Raw genomic sequence first — 15622 nt, forward strand, 5'->3', positions numbered from 1 at the left:
GCTGTAATCACCCTCCTTGGTCTTTTTCTGGGCTTCGCTCTGCACTGTGTCCTAACTGCGTACAGCATCAGGACGTAGTGCATGTCTGATCTGAGGCTGATAGAGGTTGGGGGGATAAGATTTCAATGATATTCTAATTTATTGAGTTGCACCTGTAGCTGTTCCCTTGCAGTTTTGTATATCATATGGTGAGCATAGTGCTGCCATAAGCAATCTACTGTAAAAGAGAAATAGTTCAATGGGTTTTCCAGCAAAACAAAAATTGGTGCCAGTGGGGTCATAGTGGCTTAAAAACACAAAAGAAGCAAAACCTCTATAGATCCTCTGCTACTGCCAGTCCAACAAAAGAGGCAAAACTTCCACCAATCCCCTGCCACTGCTGTTCCCATGCTGCCTTGGTCCCCACTACTCTCCACTTCCAGCTCCCATCACGGCACATAGGAAATGCCTTGATGAATATGATGGCATTTTGAGACAGGAGCAAAAAGCACAGAGCACAGGGAACCTGTGCAGCATTAGAGCGGCAAGGGATTGGTGGAGATGAGCATTGCTTCTTTTATGTTTTTAAGCCAATTTGAAACCGAAGGAAAACCTCTGTAACTGGACCAATAAATGATATATAGTCCCATGGAAGCCACTGAACCATTAGGTGACATTCATTACAGTTGTAGCAAGCGATAAACAATTTTTCCGCACTAAAACAGTTTCTTGAATGTGCCTAATGTTCATTTGAGGCCCTACACTATTTGCGTTGCCATTGCTTTGTAATGACTGTCTGGCTGGGCATATAGTATAGGTGCACTATGATAAGGCCTCATGCACACGACCGTATCCGTTTCATGGATCCGCGGATCCAGTGTGCATCGTGTATTTTCCCCTTCTGCTCATCCCGCACTATGTTACAAATACCTATTCTTTTTTATGAAATGGACAAGACTATGATACATATGTTCTATTTTTTTTTTTTTTTCGTGATGGCCCATTAAAATGAAATGCGGATCGGATGCAGACTGAAAATACAGTTGTGTACATGGAGCCTGTAGTGCATACCACTGTTAGGGCTCATGCACACGACCGTATGCCCTCTGAGACATAAGGTCCACCCGCGGGACTATTGTCCTGCACTCATAAGATCTTATGAGTGCGGGACAATAGTCCCGCGGGCGGCCCGACGTGCACAGCATCATTGTAATCTATAATGCTGTGTACTCCCGTGCGCACAATGTATGCCACTCCGGGACATATGGCCCGCTCACGGACCGTATGTCTCAGAGAGGATACGGTCATGTGCATGAGCCCTTATACTGTACCTGACAGTTGTTACACCTGTATGTCACTAAAGTCATAAAACATGGCTGTGGAATACAGGCGGCTGGAGACTAAAGAAAAATGTGAATGGTAGGTATATGAGTTTTTTTTAAATACATCACATTTGATTTGGTCAAAATTTTATTTTATTTACCGTAAATATGTTTATGGCTAATAAGTAGTGAAAGTTTGTATATGCAACTATGTGGCAGTATCGATCATTATCGGCAGTATTGGTTTTAAAAATTTTCTAGAAAAGAGTGTGTGGCTAAGAGCAGTTACAAAATGCAGCAGATTTATAAAGGGCCTGCAATAATACAAGCCAACAAATGCCACCACATTAAAATCAGCCCACGTACAGAACACAGATCACTGCATAAATTTATCTCATGCTGCCGCAATATAAAATTGTCTTTTACGAAAATATTTACCTAAGTCCTTGCCAAATCCAGACTGTTTAAATCCTCCAAATGGTGACGCAACATCAGTTTTGTTGTAGGTGTTGATAAAAACAGTTCCTGCATCCAGCTTCTCACTCACATACATGGCCTTACTAATGTCTCTTGTAAAGACTCCAGATGCTAGCCCATAATCTGTGTTGTTAGCTCGTGCTAGCACTCCATCAACATCACTGTATGAGGGGGGGAAAAACAGCTGAAATCAAAAGGTGTCTCCATCTGATGACCATTATAGGAGTAGGTTAAGGGTGAGTTCACAAGTAGCGACCATGGTGCAGCTGAAAACCGCACTGACATGGGGTAAACCCAGAGATCTAATCAAAGGTGGGAACACTCTCTGATCAAACTGCCATCAACGATACGGCGATCAAAGGGTTAAACAACCAGAATTGGAGGATTGTCGGATTCTGGCTTGTAGTGCAGAAATCACATTGTCATTGGACAGCCAAGCTCTAGGGCACTACTTATAGTACAGTACCATAAAAACACAGACTGTAGTATAAGACCCATTACTGAGCTCCACAGAAAGGTGTATTAGTGGTCATTAGAGGGTTAAAAGGGAATCTCCTGACAATCCAAGAGACTGTCATGAATATTCAGGACTCTTCAGCATGCGCTGGAGCTGTTCAGTACAATATATTATCAAAATGGTGATAGATTCACCAAAACTGGTGACATATTCCCTTTAAGGTGGTCCTACATATAGAAGCAGAGTCACGCTCTGGTAACCACTATTTGCTTGGAAAAGGCTTTCATGTGAAGAACATACCCATCTTTAAACTTGGAAATGACCATTACCGGTCCAAAGGATTCTTCTTGTGCAATGTACATATGGTCTTCCACGTTTGTGAATACAGTGGGTTCCATGAAGAAACCTATGGTGTTTAAGAGAATTAGGGTTCAGACAGAATGCAACTTTAACCTTCAAAAAAAAAAATAATGAAAAAAGTGATACACACCTTGCTGTTAACATACTGTAGTATTTGAACTATCAAATTTCAATTATTTTCAGTCCTCACTAGAAATAGGAGACTCACCATTCCCCATTCATGGATAGACCTATTATTTTCTTACATTTTTCAAAAGTAAATCTAAATCGTAACATACTAATTTCGTAACGTGACCTGATAGCCATTCTGCTGTTCATTACTTTATTAGTAACCATGTTTTTCACCTGGCCGAGGCACTTGTCTGGAACCATAAATCAAAGTTGCTCCTTCCTTGACTCCAATTTCACAGTAATTCAGGAGTTTGTCTAAGTGTGCCTTGTGGTTTTGAGGGCCATGGTCAGTAGACCTGTCCAGAGGGTCTCCTATCTTCATCTTCTTAATTTCTTCCACCTGCAGAATGGCCATTATGCTCCGTTATAAGTTTTACTCAGTATTACAAAGCAAGCTAAAAGACTGATGCAGGCACTGTCATGAGGGGGTCATTTTCTACTTCACCCCTAGGGTATGGGCACACTTTAAGGTTTTTTATGCAGTTTTGGAAACCCAATTATAAAAAAAAAGAGAAAGTATAAAGAACATGTCACAGAAGGGGAGAGCGTGCACAGCCCTGAGCTCAACCCACACCTCTGTCCCTGGATACGGTCCGCCCTAGGCGACGGTGTACAACTGGACGACGTTCCCTAAACTGAGTACGTGCTGGGCCTTAAAGGGAACAATGAAACTGGAGAAAATAATAAACAAAGTGACAGGCAGGCGCGGAGGGGTAAATACACAAACAATCCAAATATAGGCAGCGGTCAAAATACAGGACGAAAGATACATATAAAAGAGTAAGCAAGTTCAAAACAAGCCGAGGTCAGTACCAGGAGGTGACGACAGTACAAAGGAATAACCAAATCACAACAAACACAAGCCGAGGTCCGAATGCCAGGAGGTCACGTCAATTCAGAGGAAACAGCAGAAGCGGGGTCAAGGAAACAGAGCCGAGGTCAAGGTACAATGCAAACCAATACAGAGAACTTGGTAAATGAAAAGACCTTATTCACAGGCAACCTGTGGCCAGCAGGCTGCCTGTTTAAATAGTCCTGGCTGGTAAGTCACATGACGTGGCCGGCGTCACGTGACTCACAGTAGCCCAACTCAGCCGAGCACCAATCATCGTTATCGGCGCTCGGCTCTCCTGCTGCTCGCCTGCTGTCATGGAGACGAGGACGCAGGCTACGTCCCTGTCCCTCTCCTTGTGCGGCGGTGCTGCAAAGGAACCGCGCGTTGCCGGCCCCTCGTTACAGAACAGATACAACTTCTGAGATTTTTTTAATGCACTCTTGGTTTTGGCTTCAAAAAAATGCATAAAAAACCTGATGTGTGGCCATAATTTTATCATAATCTAAATTTAAAGAATAAAAACCTGCTGAAATTCAGAAGTTGGACTTAAAATAGAATTTGTCTTTGTAAAAGTATAGCATTGCTAAATCTTAGATAGATGAAAAGACTATTGTTTAGCTTGTTATACCGAGCAGTGGGTGTGAACCCACAGTGTCAGCTAACCGGTTTGACTTTTTGGTTAGTTCTAAGACTGGCCATAGACCCTACAGGGAAATTTCCTGGTGGGCTGATGCCTAGGGGGCTGCCTGAGCCCACCTCACAGCCACCTGCTGGTGCATTATGATTTGATGCTCTTAATATTAATTAATACTAAGAGCATCAGCTACTCATGTCCCTGGCCAGCATCCACAGGTGCCCTCAGGACAGTAATACAGTTGAATACTGCAGCGTAGGCAGCTGTATTTTTTATACTGGACTACAATGTTTGGTTCTGCTGGGGCAATATTTTGTGTGCAACTGAGGTATTGCTGGGCCTGCCTACTTTTGTTGACCCGTCTTCTGTCAATTTGGATCCACCTACAACATGGGGCCACTTTTATATTTTTTTTACAGGGCCACATATGTAAGTTCCAAGTCCACCCCTGTCCTAAGGTCATCGTCCTGGCAGTCCCAAGGTTTTCACCCTCTAACCCCTATACAGGGATCTTGTCATCACTGCAGGGGAGCTACTAGGCTGCTACCTCTTGGGATAGTCCTGGTTTCGCTGGCAGCTGACCCACGTGTGAAGCACCAAGGAATCCGGTAATACTCTTAATCAGTGCAGTCAGGGGGGGCAGAGAGGGTGACGCTAGGGAGGCTCATCCCCGTCCCTGCCTGCCATTGGCTGCTCCCCCCGACACCGGTTTTCATCCGCGCACGGGGAGAATCTGCAGTGGCGGTGCGGGGACCAGGAACGGCGTGGGGTAAGTATATGGGTGACATTTTTAGTCTTGGATAATCCCTTTAAGCATATAGATGGTATCATACACTTACCACTCTCCTAACAAACTCATCATGTATAGAATCTTCAACAAAAAGTCTCCCAGCTGCAATGCAGTTTTCACCTTTGTTAAAGTATACGGCTCCCATACCCTGTAATAAAACAGACAGTGTTAGCAATGGGCATTATGGACATACAAACACTACAATGGACAACCTGTTCTGTTTTCTATGCAGTTGTTCTACAGGGAAAACATACATTTAGGGTACCTACACATGGCACATGTCCTCCGCTGTAGAAAATCCACAGTAGAAATTGTCTAGTGGTGTCTGCAATGCACAGCACAGCACACCTACTCAAAATCTGCCCCTCTGTAATGTCCAGTGCCGGCTACCTAGTTCTGTCCTCCTACTCCAGCTCTCTCAGGATGGCAATACAGTTAAATTCAGGAGTCAGGAAGGGAGAATCAGATCATTACTTACCATGGCTGGTGGCCGTGAGAAGGGGCAGGCAGCCCCCCTAGGCATTGGCCCACTGGGAAGTTTCCCTGTAGGGACTATGGCCAGTCCGCCCCTGGTTATATGGCTTCTACAATCTCTTCATGTTAAAGGGGAATTCCTATCTAAATATTTGGGACCCACACCTATCTGAAATTTGTGGCACATCCTAGTGATAATCCACAAATGTTTAGATGGGGAAACCCGCTTTAAATGTGGCTCGTGGGTTAAGAAAGGTGGGAGACCACTGATCTAAATTATAAATCTTTTTTAGGGGATATACCCACCATTCTCACAGCTTTGTCAAGGTCACAGTCTTTAAAGATGATAAGAGGAGATTTTCCACCAAGTTCCAGTGACACCTTTTTCAGATTGCTGACGGCGCAACTGTATAAACAGAAAAAAATGTATAAGACTAAAAGAAAGGGAAAATATTTGAGGCACAGTGTGTGTCTTTGAAAAAGAGCCTCCTGTGAAATCTACAAACCTGTAGATGAACATACCTTTTCATGATCTGCTTTCCTACTGGGGTGGATCCTGTAAAACCAATCTTGCGTATATCTGGATGTTCGGATAACCTCTGTCCAACTACACCTCCTACAAAAGCCAATAAAACAATGATGTAGAATACGCTGGTACAGTTAGGGTCTTATCAGACGTCCGTAAGTGTTTAGCAGTCCACAAATTGCCGATCTGCAAAACACGGATACCGGTCGTGTGCGTTCCGTATTTTGCGGACCACACGTGGCCGGCCCTATGATAGAAATGCCTAGTCTTGTCCGTGATTGCAGGCAACAATAGGACATGCTCACGATGTGCTGTCTGCATCTTTTGCAGCCCCACTGAAATGAATGTGTCCACCGCAGTTTCGCAAAATTGTGGAACGGATGCAGACCCAGAACTACGGATGTGTGAATGGACCCCAAGTTGAAGTCATTCCAGTAATGTAGTAGAAACTTGCTATGAACACTCTAAGGCATTATGCATATGATAGAGCTGTGCAAAAAGTTTTACAGTGGCACAGTGACCTGCCACAAGGCCGTTGCCGTATATCACTACGTGCAGCACCATATTCACGAGACATAATCCCTCCACAATATGGCATCCAATAAAGCATGCCCTCATGCCACTGACTGACAGGTTTCCCCCTGTGCTCAGTAATATGGTGAACGCTGTCCGTCAGCGGCTGGTGCACAATGGGAACATGCATATCATACTTTTCCTTTACAGTCCCGATCATGCAATACAGGGATTAAACTCTGAGTTTGACCAAATTACACCATACTCCTAAAAAACAGACACACTGTTCAAATCAATGTGCCTCAGAACAGGTAGCATGAAGCCAGCGTCGCCTAAGATTCATACTTACCTGCCCATGTAGTCCAGTGCACTCTCTCCATCTTCCAGTCTCATGCTTGTTTTCTTCCGTTTGGGGCATGGACATAGGCATGTGCACCAATGCAGGCAATGACTGGTTTCAGTGGTGACCACTGAAGCCAGAAACACAACCTAAAACTATTTTTTAGATTTTCAAATCAGTATTCAACTTCCTTGTCTTGCTTGCTGATACCTTGTCAGTTTTACACATCTCAAACCTGTCAACTAGGTCATAATTGAAGATTTTAAAATGGAGATTTGTTTAAAAGGGTTCTCCAGGAATAATCTAAAATGACCACCAGCAACCTGTCCTAGAATTTGAGGAGGGCTGGTTGCCACTCCTTGCAAAGCTGCCTAGGGGAGGGTGGTGAGGGTGCGGGGCAGTGGCGTAGCTAGAAATGACTGGGCCCCACAGCAAATTTTTTAATGGGACCCCCCAGTAATTTTTTTCGCAACCCTTTCCTTTCATGCCGCCCCCATTCCTGTGGCTAGTAAAGATCTCTCTCTCAGACCAGGGCTGCTGTTACATCCGTTTATATTGTCACTGTATACAATTTCATTGTGTAATACTGTTGAGGGGGCCCTGACAAAATCTTTTAGTGCTCCTCCTCCTGGATGGGCCCCTTCTGGCTCAGGGCCCCAAAGCACCCGCTTCCCCTATAGCTACGTCCCTGGTGCGGGGCCTCACTACAATGCTCTATATTTGATGGTAAAGGTGTGATCTTGCCTACGATATGTCATCATGGCTGAGCTGCCTGACAGGAACACTAACCAATGTGTTGCTCTGCAAGTGGAGGTAACCAGTCTTACTCACATCCCAGGACAGGTTGCTGGTGCCATTTTAAATAATTCCCAGAGAACCCCTGTAAGTACCTTTGACCATTCTTGCACATCTCTGGCTATATGTGAACACAACCAACAGCTGAAGTTATATCCCGTGTATACAGTACGTTTGGCCTAGAGCTGAAAATCATATTATTTCTAAATGATCGTATTTGTACTATACAGAATGAATTACCTGATCCAGGCAGGATATTGATAACACCCTTTGGTACACCTGCTTTGGCAGCAAGTTCAGCGAATTTTAATGCTGTTAATGGAGTCACCTGAAATAAGTAAGTATTAATAAGACAGCAGCACCAAACTGTACATACACAGACTGGATTACGTAGCATTTATGACCACAACAGGTTCATATAATAAATAGATACCTCCGCAGGTTTCAGAACCAAAGTATTGCCTGCAGCCAGACATGCTGCACTTTTCCAGGCAAGCATCATCAAGGGATAGTTCCACGGGATCACTATGGCACAAACTCTGTGGACAGAATACACAGCAGGCACTAAGAGGGGGATTCATCAAACGGGTGTAAAGTAGAACTGGCTTAGTTGCAAAGGAGCTGTGAAAAATGAAAGGTGGAATCTGATTGGGTGCTATAGGCAACTAAGCCAGTTCTACTTTACACCAGTTTGATAAATCACCCCTAAGATCATACAAAATCAACTGCCGAACTTCACTTATTTTACTAGATTAATGGATCTTTCTAAGAGAAAAGTCATTTTCTTCATGGATTGGCAAGCAATGACAATAGCATGCTGAAAGAAAAGATATGTTATTTTTTTTTCAAAGTAGACTTTTTGCTAGGTTTCACCTAAACACAGCTCTGTACAGGACCTGAAATTTTAACAAACGCTCACTTTTTAAATTCTTGTCCAAAAGGTGTACATGCAATACACACAAATGACTCTGTGAGGAGGTTTCAGAAGCTAAGGAATTTGAGCCTCCTTATCATGTATAACATACAGGTCAGATCCCACATAGCAGCAACAGTGCGGATGCAACGTGCCGACAAGCGATTTTCCTGCAAAATGGCGTCGTTTAAAACTTAAAGGGAATCTGTCACTAGCATATTAGCAAAAAAAAATTTTTAGGAATCCATGTGTAATAAAGTACCTTATTTCCATATGTCTTGTTCTTTTTATTCTGTGTCTTGTCATTTCTTCAAAAAAACGCTTTTTATGATATGCAAATGAAGCTGTAAGGAGCCCAGAGGGGCGTTATTCTTTGTCCACGGTGCCCAGGAACGCCCCTCTGAAGTGCCGTGCCCGCCTAAATGTGAAAACTAATAACTCCTCCAAGTTCGCCTAAGGCTGGGTTCACACGAGCGTGTCCGGATTAGGTCCGGATGCGTCCCGGTGTGTTGCGGCAAACCCGCGCGAGTAGGAATGCAATTGCAGTCAGTTTTGACTGCGATTGCGTTCCGATGTTCAGCTTTTATCGCGCGGGTGCAATGTTTTTTTTAACCCCTCCAGCGCTATTTTACTAAGCATTCTGTATTCAGAATGCTATTATTTTCCCTTATAACCATGTTATAAGGGAAAATAATACAGTGAATAGACTGTCACCTAGCAACCATGCGTGAAAATCGCACCGCATCCGCACTTGCTTGCGGATGCTTGCGATTTTCACGCAACCCCATTCACTTCTATGGGGCCTGCGTTGCGTGAAAAACGCAGAATATAGAGCATGCTGCGATTTTCACGCAACGCACAAGTGATGCGTGAAAATCACCGCTCATGTGCACAGCACCATAGAAATGAATGGGTCCGGATTCAGTGCGGGTGCAATGCGTTCACCTACCGCATTGCACCCGTGCGGAAATCTCGCCCGTGTGAACGCAGCCTAAATCGCCTAAAGGCTAAGTGCTCCCCCCCCCCAGTGCCGCGCTCTGCGGCAAACACCCCCGATCCTCCTCTCGTCTGCAACCGAAATCCCACGCAGGCGCAGTGCCGGCGATTGCCTCCATGATAAGACGACTGAGGGCAACCGCTTCAACAGCGTCACTGGGCATGCGCCGATCCCAGTGACGTGTTCGCTGTTTCCTCAGCCAGCTAAATCGCTGGCACTGCGCCTGCGCAGGATTTCGGTTGCAGGCGAGAGGAGGATCAGGGGTGTTTGCCTGCCGCAGAGCGTGGCGCTGGGGGGGGGGGGAGCACTTAGCCTCGCCTCTGGGAGGTGATTTAGGCGATCTTGGAGGAGTTCTTAGTTTTCAAATTTAGGCGGGCACGGCACTTCAGAGGGGCGTTCCTGGGCACCGTGGACAAAGAATAACGCCCCTCTGGGCTCCTTACAGCTTCATTTGCATATCCTAAAAAGCGTTTTTTTGAAGAAATGACAAGACAGAATAAAAAGAACAAGACATATGGAAATAAGGTACTTTATTACACATGGATTCATAAAAAAAATATTTTTGCTAATATGCTAGTGACAGATTCCCTTTAAGCTTGAAAAAAGTGTTCATTTGTACTAAAACTGCATTTGGGCATGGGCGTGTCTGCTACACGTGAACTCCCATTATGATGCCCATCTCTGTTTAGCATGGGACTGGACAGTTTCAATACCTGATGCCAAATGTGTTAAGCAGGTATCATATTTAAAGTTATGCATGTTATTTAGAAATGTTATTTCTGTTGTACTAATTTGCAAAAAAACAAACATACATAACATTCTGCATATACAATCAGCCCATGATAAGTAGTATACAGCTACCTAATTCATGATTAGTAGTAAATAACTAGTAGTAGAATGATGGGATACATCATCTTACTGAACTGATAAGCTTACTGTATAGATACGCTTCCTGCATGCAGAAAACATGGACAGAACCAGGCCTCAGATCAGATAGATGTTGTTTGATGGTTGAACAGCAGTTTAAAGCATGCCACCACTGGACATGCCACCACTGGAGTGTCGAACCACATTTCTCTATCTGGCAGTCTGATGGATGAGTCTGGGTTTGGTGATCTCCTTGAGAACATTACCTGCCTGACTGCATTGTGCTAACTGTACAGTTTAGTGAAGGAGGGATAATGAAATGGGGGGGGGGGGCTTTCGGGTTTGGGCTAGGCCCCTTAGTTTCAGTGAGGGGAAATCTCAATGCGAAGGCGTTTTTCTGTCCCAGTGCACAAAGCAAGGTCCATAAATGGTTGGGTGAGTTTGGTGTGAATGAACATGTCTGGTAGCACAGATCCCCGACTTCAACCCCATCAAACACCTTTGGGGTGAACTAGAACAGATAATACTAGCCAGGCCCTCTAGTCCAACATCAATGTCTGACCTCACAAATGTTCTTCTGCATGAATGGGCAAAAATTCCCGCAGACACCCTCCAAAATCTAGTAGAAAGCCTTCCCAGAAGACAGGAGGCTGTTTTAGATGGAAAGGGGGCAGCAACTACATGTTAATGCCTTTGAGATGTCATATGAGCTCCTATAGGTGTAATGTGTAGATGCCCCAATACTACTATACATGTAATGTATAATGAGGGTTAACCTTCATGCACACACCCAGGTGATCGCCTATATTGCCCTCATTATAATCCGCCACTGGGTATGGGGGTCCCAACTCGGGGACATCCATTTTTTAACAAGGATTCACATTGCATGACCTTGGAACTCCTGTGGATATGCCAAGGAGGGAAAACTCTTTTAATTTTCTGGCAACTTCAATAGCGTATTATCATGCACTTACCCTAGAGGCTCTTTCTTAGTAAATGTTAAGTTTCGATTTGGACGAGCTTGATTTATTGGAATAGTAGAGCCCTAAAAAAAAGAAACGTCATTGTGGTGCTTGATACACACAAATGTATACTGAAGGTCTGCGCATATTCCATACACTTAATATTGCACAGTAAAGCAGCACATTTATATGAATTATATACTGTATACTCACATCTGTTGAATGTTCATGGACCATTTGAAACCCTTTTTAGGGTGGTGTCACACACAGGTTTTTGTGACAGTTTTGATGCAATTTTTTGAGCCACACAAGTAGTGGGTTGGAAGGGAATGAGAAACATAAAGGAAGGCCTTGTACTTCTCCTTCCTACTGGATCCACTTCGGGCTTTGGCTCAAAAAACTTCCACAAAAGCCTACGTGAGAACCCACCCTTAAAAGGAAAAATGCATACGACAAAAGATGGGGACCCATTCACTTTAATGGTGTGCTGTCCGCATCCGTTTGTCTGTTCTACAGCCCCGTAAAAAAGATAGAACATCTCTTATTCTTGTTTGTCTTGCAGACAAGATGAGTACATTTCTACAGGAGTTTGAAAAAAAAAATGGTGGCATGCACACAGCTGGGATCCGTGTTTGCCGATCTGCGATTTGCAGACCGCAAAACAAATACGGTCGTGTGCATAAAGCCTAAAGGAGGGACATTTTTACAATAGGACTGATTTCTTTATCTAATGGGATCTATCAAAAAGGCATAAATGCTCATGACAAGAATAAGGCCTCATGCACAAGAATGTGGGGCCACCATGCCGCGTTGCGCACCGCAAACCGTGGCGCTGGCTCGCCTATTTCCGTCTGCCCCATAGAAATGAATGGGAGCAGCGGGGAGCAGCACTTGGTGGAGGACAGAACCTGGGAAATCCGGGATCCTCCAAGCAGAGCTCTGATAGGTGAGACCCACACCTATCAGACAATGGGGGCATATCCTAGCGATATGCCCCCATTGTCTGAGATGGGAATACCCCTTTAAGCCACACCACCGTTCACATGACGGCACATTCATTTTCAGCGCAGATGAAGTATGGTGGATTATTTTTTTTTTAGCTTGCATGCTTACTTTTCTGTCTGAAATTAGATAAGCCACATTGTGCCAACATGTTGCCACAATAGTAAATATAAGCCATTGTGTACAGTTTTTTACACCTGTGTATAGAAAGGACATAGCTGTACTACTGCGACCATAGTAATAAAGGAAATTAAGGGAAGGTGGATTGCAGTACCAAGCTATAAACCTTGATGTTATTCAGTTTGGACAAAGACTGCTGTGCAATGATCTTTTTATACCCAAGACTGCGACCATGACAAAGGGACATCCTCTACATCTAGGAGGAATGAAGGTTTCACCATCAACATAGAAGAGGATTCTTTACTGTTAAAGCAGTGAGACTTTGGAACTCTCTGCCAGAGGAGGTGGTGATTTTTTGCTTCATTGACCCCTTAAAGACCGGGCCTATTTCCATTTTTCCATTTTGGATTTTTCCTCCCCACGTTCCAATAGCCATAGCTTTTTTATTTTTCCGTTCACAAAGTTATATGATGGCTTATTTTTGGCGGAACAAGATGCATTTTTTAATGCCACCATTTAATTTACCATGTCTTGTGTGAAAATGGGAAACAAATTCTTTGCGTGGCAAAATTGAAAAGAAAACTGAATTCTGGCAAGGTTTTTTGGGTTTTGATATCACAGCGTTCACAATGTGCTAAAAATGACCTGACATCCTTATTCTGCAGCTAAATACAAATGCGGCAATACGAAATAAATAATTACTCTTACCGGTAATTGGTTTTTCCAATAGCCTTCACAACGGCACTTATTGGAGGAGTGTCCCCGCCTCGGACAGGAAACAACGACGTAGAAGCAGAAGATTTAAGAACCTCCTCCCCTTTACCTAGTCAGTCAATAAGAGAGGACACGGAAGTGATGCCAAGATAAATTATGTATTAATAACCAAGGACAATTACATCATTAGAAGGAAAACAATAAGTCTTTACAAACTTAGACCCATGTAATAATATTTTAGGGAGGGAATCCCAGTGCCGTTGTGGAGGCTATTGGAAAAACCAATTACCGGTAAGAGTAATTATTTATTTTCCCTAATGCCTCCACAACGGCACTTATTGGAGGATTAACAGAGTAATAGGATCTAGGGAGGGACAGCAGCAGAAAGTAAAGTCCTGGTTCTTAAGGATATCCAGCCTATAGTGATTGAAAAAAGTCATAGGATTGGCCCAGGTTGCGGCTCTACATATCTGTTCTAATGATACAGATGCTGCCTCCGCCCATGAGGATGATACCGCTCTGGTGGAGTGAGCCCTTATTCCAACCGGGGGTTGGAGGTATTTCTGCAGGTAAGCTAACTGGATCATATTTTTTATCCATCTGGATATCGTAGGTTTGCTTGCCCCGTGACCTTTGTTGGGCCCTTGGTACTGTAAGAACAGTTGGTCTGAGTGCCTGAACGATGAAGTTCTGTTGAGGTAGCAGATTACCACCCTTCTTACATCCAAGTTGTGGTAATTCTTCTCCTTTTCCGAGGTTGGTGAAGGACAGAACGAGGGCAGTGATATTTCTTGTTCGCAGTGAAATCTAGACACTACCTTAGGTAGGAAGGCTGGGCAATGTTTCAGAATTATGCGATCATCGAAGATTGTCAGATAAGGAGGTTTATATGAAAAGGCTTGGATCTCCCCGACTCTTCTAGCCGTTGTAATGGCCGTAAGGAATACTGTCTTCAACGTCAGAAGTCTCAGGGATATATCTTCTATAGGTTCGAACGAGGGAGACATTAGTACAGACAGTACTAAATTAAGATCCCAGGGAGCAATGGTAGGACGGGCTACAGGAGTCTTTCTCGTTGCGCCCTTGAGAAAACGCTTTATTAAAGAGTATTCTGACAACTTGACGTCCAAAAACACACTAAGGGCTGATACCTGCACTCTGAGGGTTGCTGGCCTGAGGCCTTTGTCAAGTCCGGCTTGAAGGAACTGCAGAATTTTAGGAATGTTGGGCAAACTCGCGTCACCCGCGAATTTCTGAAAGGCTTTCCAGGTCCGCATATAAATTCTGGATGTTATGGGTTTCCGGCTGAGCATAAGAGTAGAAATAACTGAATCCGAGAGTCCCTTTTTTCTTAAAGTGTTGCGTTCAGTCTCCAGGCCCTCAGGTTCAAGTTTTTGACGCTTGGGTGATCTACTGGGCCTTGATGAAGGAGATTCGGAATGGATGGGAGGACCCAGGATTCCCCTGCTGAAAGGTGAAGTAGTAAGGGGAACCAGGATCTTCTCGGCCAGTGAGGGGCTATAAAGATTACCTTGGCCTTCTCTTCCTGTACCTTTATCAGAGACTTCGGTATTAGGCTGAAGGGAGGAAAGGCATAGAGAAGGCAGTTTGGCCATGGTCGGGATAGGGCATCTATCCATAATGGCTGGTCCTTTTGGGAGAGGGAACAGAACTGTTTGGTCTGTTTGTTGGACTTTGTCGCAAACAGATCTATTTCTGGAGTCCCCCACTTGAGACACAATTGGTGAAATATTTGTGGATTTAGGGACCACTCTCCCTCTTTCAGAGTTTGACGGCTGAGGAAGTCGGCTAAAGTATTTTCTTCTCCTCTGACATGTAAGGCTGTAAGGGAAATCAGGTTGCTCTCTGCCCAGGAGAAGATTTTTTCGCTTACGGCTGCTAGGGAGCGACTCCTGGTTCCTCCCTGTTTGTTTAAATAGGCGACCGCGGTAGTAATGTCTGAGAAGACTTTTATACTTTTTGGTGATGTAGGCGTAAAGAGAGCAACTATGACTTTGTATACCGCTGAGAGTTCTTTTAAGTTGGAGGAGGCTTGTAGTAGATCCGCTCCCCAAGTGCTTTGGACCACTTTCCCGCCTGAGTGACCCCCTGTCACGGCCAGGCCCATGACCGTGACTTCTTACCGCATGCAGTTGCCGGCGGTTTTGCATGGGTCTTCAACCACGGGTGAGGGCCGCTTGTCTGTGGCCTCACTTGTGGTTGCCGCGGACAACCAGTGTTGGGGTTTAGCAGCAGAGCAGCCTGAGCGTTGCTAGGCAGCTTGCTGCCCTGGCATGCGGTCACACCTAGCAACCTTTTTGTTAGGTGTGTGTGTTGTGTGCACTGTGTTGTATGTTATTGTGTGCACTTTCCC

The 15622-nt window shown here is 44.5% G+C and overlaps 1 protein-coding gene across 1 annotated transcript in view; it reads right to left on the minus strand.

Annotated features, from left to right (window-relative positions):
• Positions 1 to 15622, minus strand: part of ALDH1L2 (aldehyde dehydrogenase 1 family member L2) — an 81198-nt gene that overhangs the window by 11852 nt on the left and 53724 nt on the right. Inside the window, exons 14-22 of the mRNA XM_040408065.1 lie at positions 11425 to 11495; positions 8107 to 8212; positions 7914 to 8001; positions 6022 to 6115; positions 5806 to 5905; positions 5075 to 5173; positions 2941 to 3106; positions 2536 to 2641; positions 1740 to 1939 (exon numbers count right to left, since the gene is read on the minus strand). Of these exons, the coding sequence (XP_040263999.1) occupies positions 1740 to 1939; positions 2536 to 2641; positions 2941 to 3106; positions 5075 to 5173; positions 5806 to 5905; positions 6022 to 6115; positions 7914 to 8001; positions 8107 to 8212; positions 11425 to 11495 (1030 nt within the window). The remainder of the gene's footprint in view (positions 1 to 1739; positions 1940 to 2535; positions 2642 to 2940; positions 3107 to 5074; positions 5174 to 5805; positions 5906 to 6021; positions 6116 to 7913; positions 8002 to 8106; positions 8213 to 11424; positions 11496 to 15622) is intronic.

Source organism: Bufo bufo, chromosome 1 (assembly GCF_905171765.1).
Source record: "Bufo bufo chromosome 1, aBufBuf1.1, whole genome shotgun sequence".
Classification (NCBI taxonomy): domain Eukaryota; kingdom Metazoa; phylum Chordata; class Amphibia; order Anura; family Bufonidae; genus Bufo; species Bufo bufo.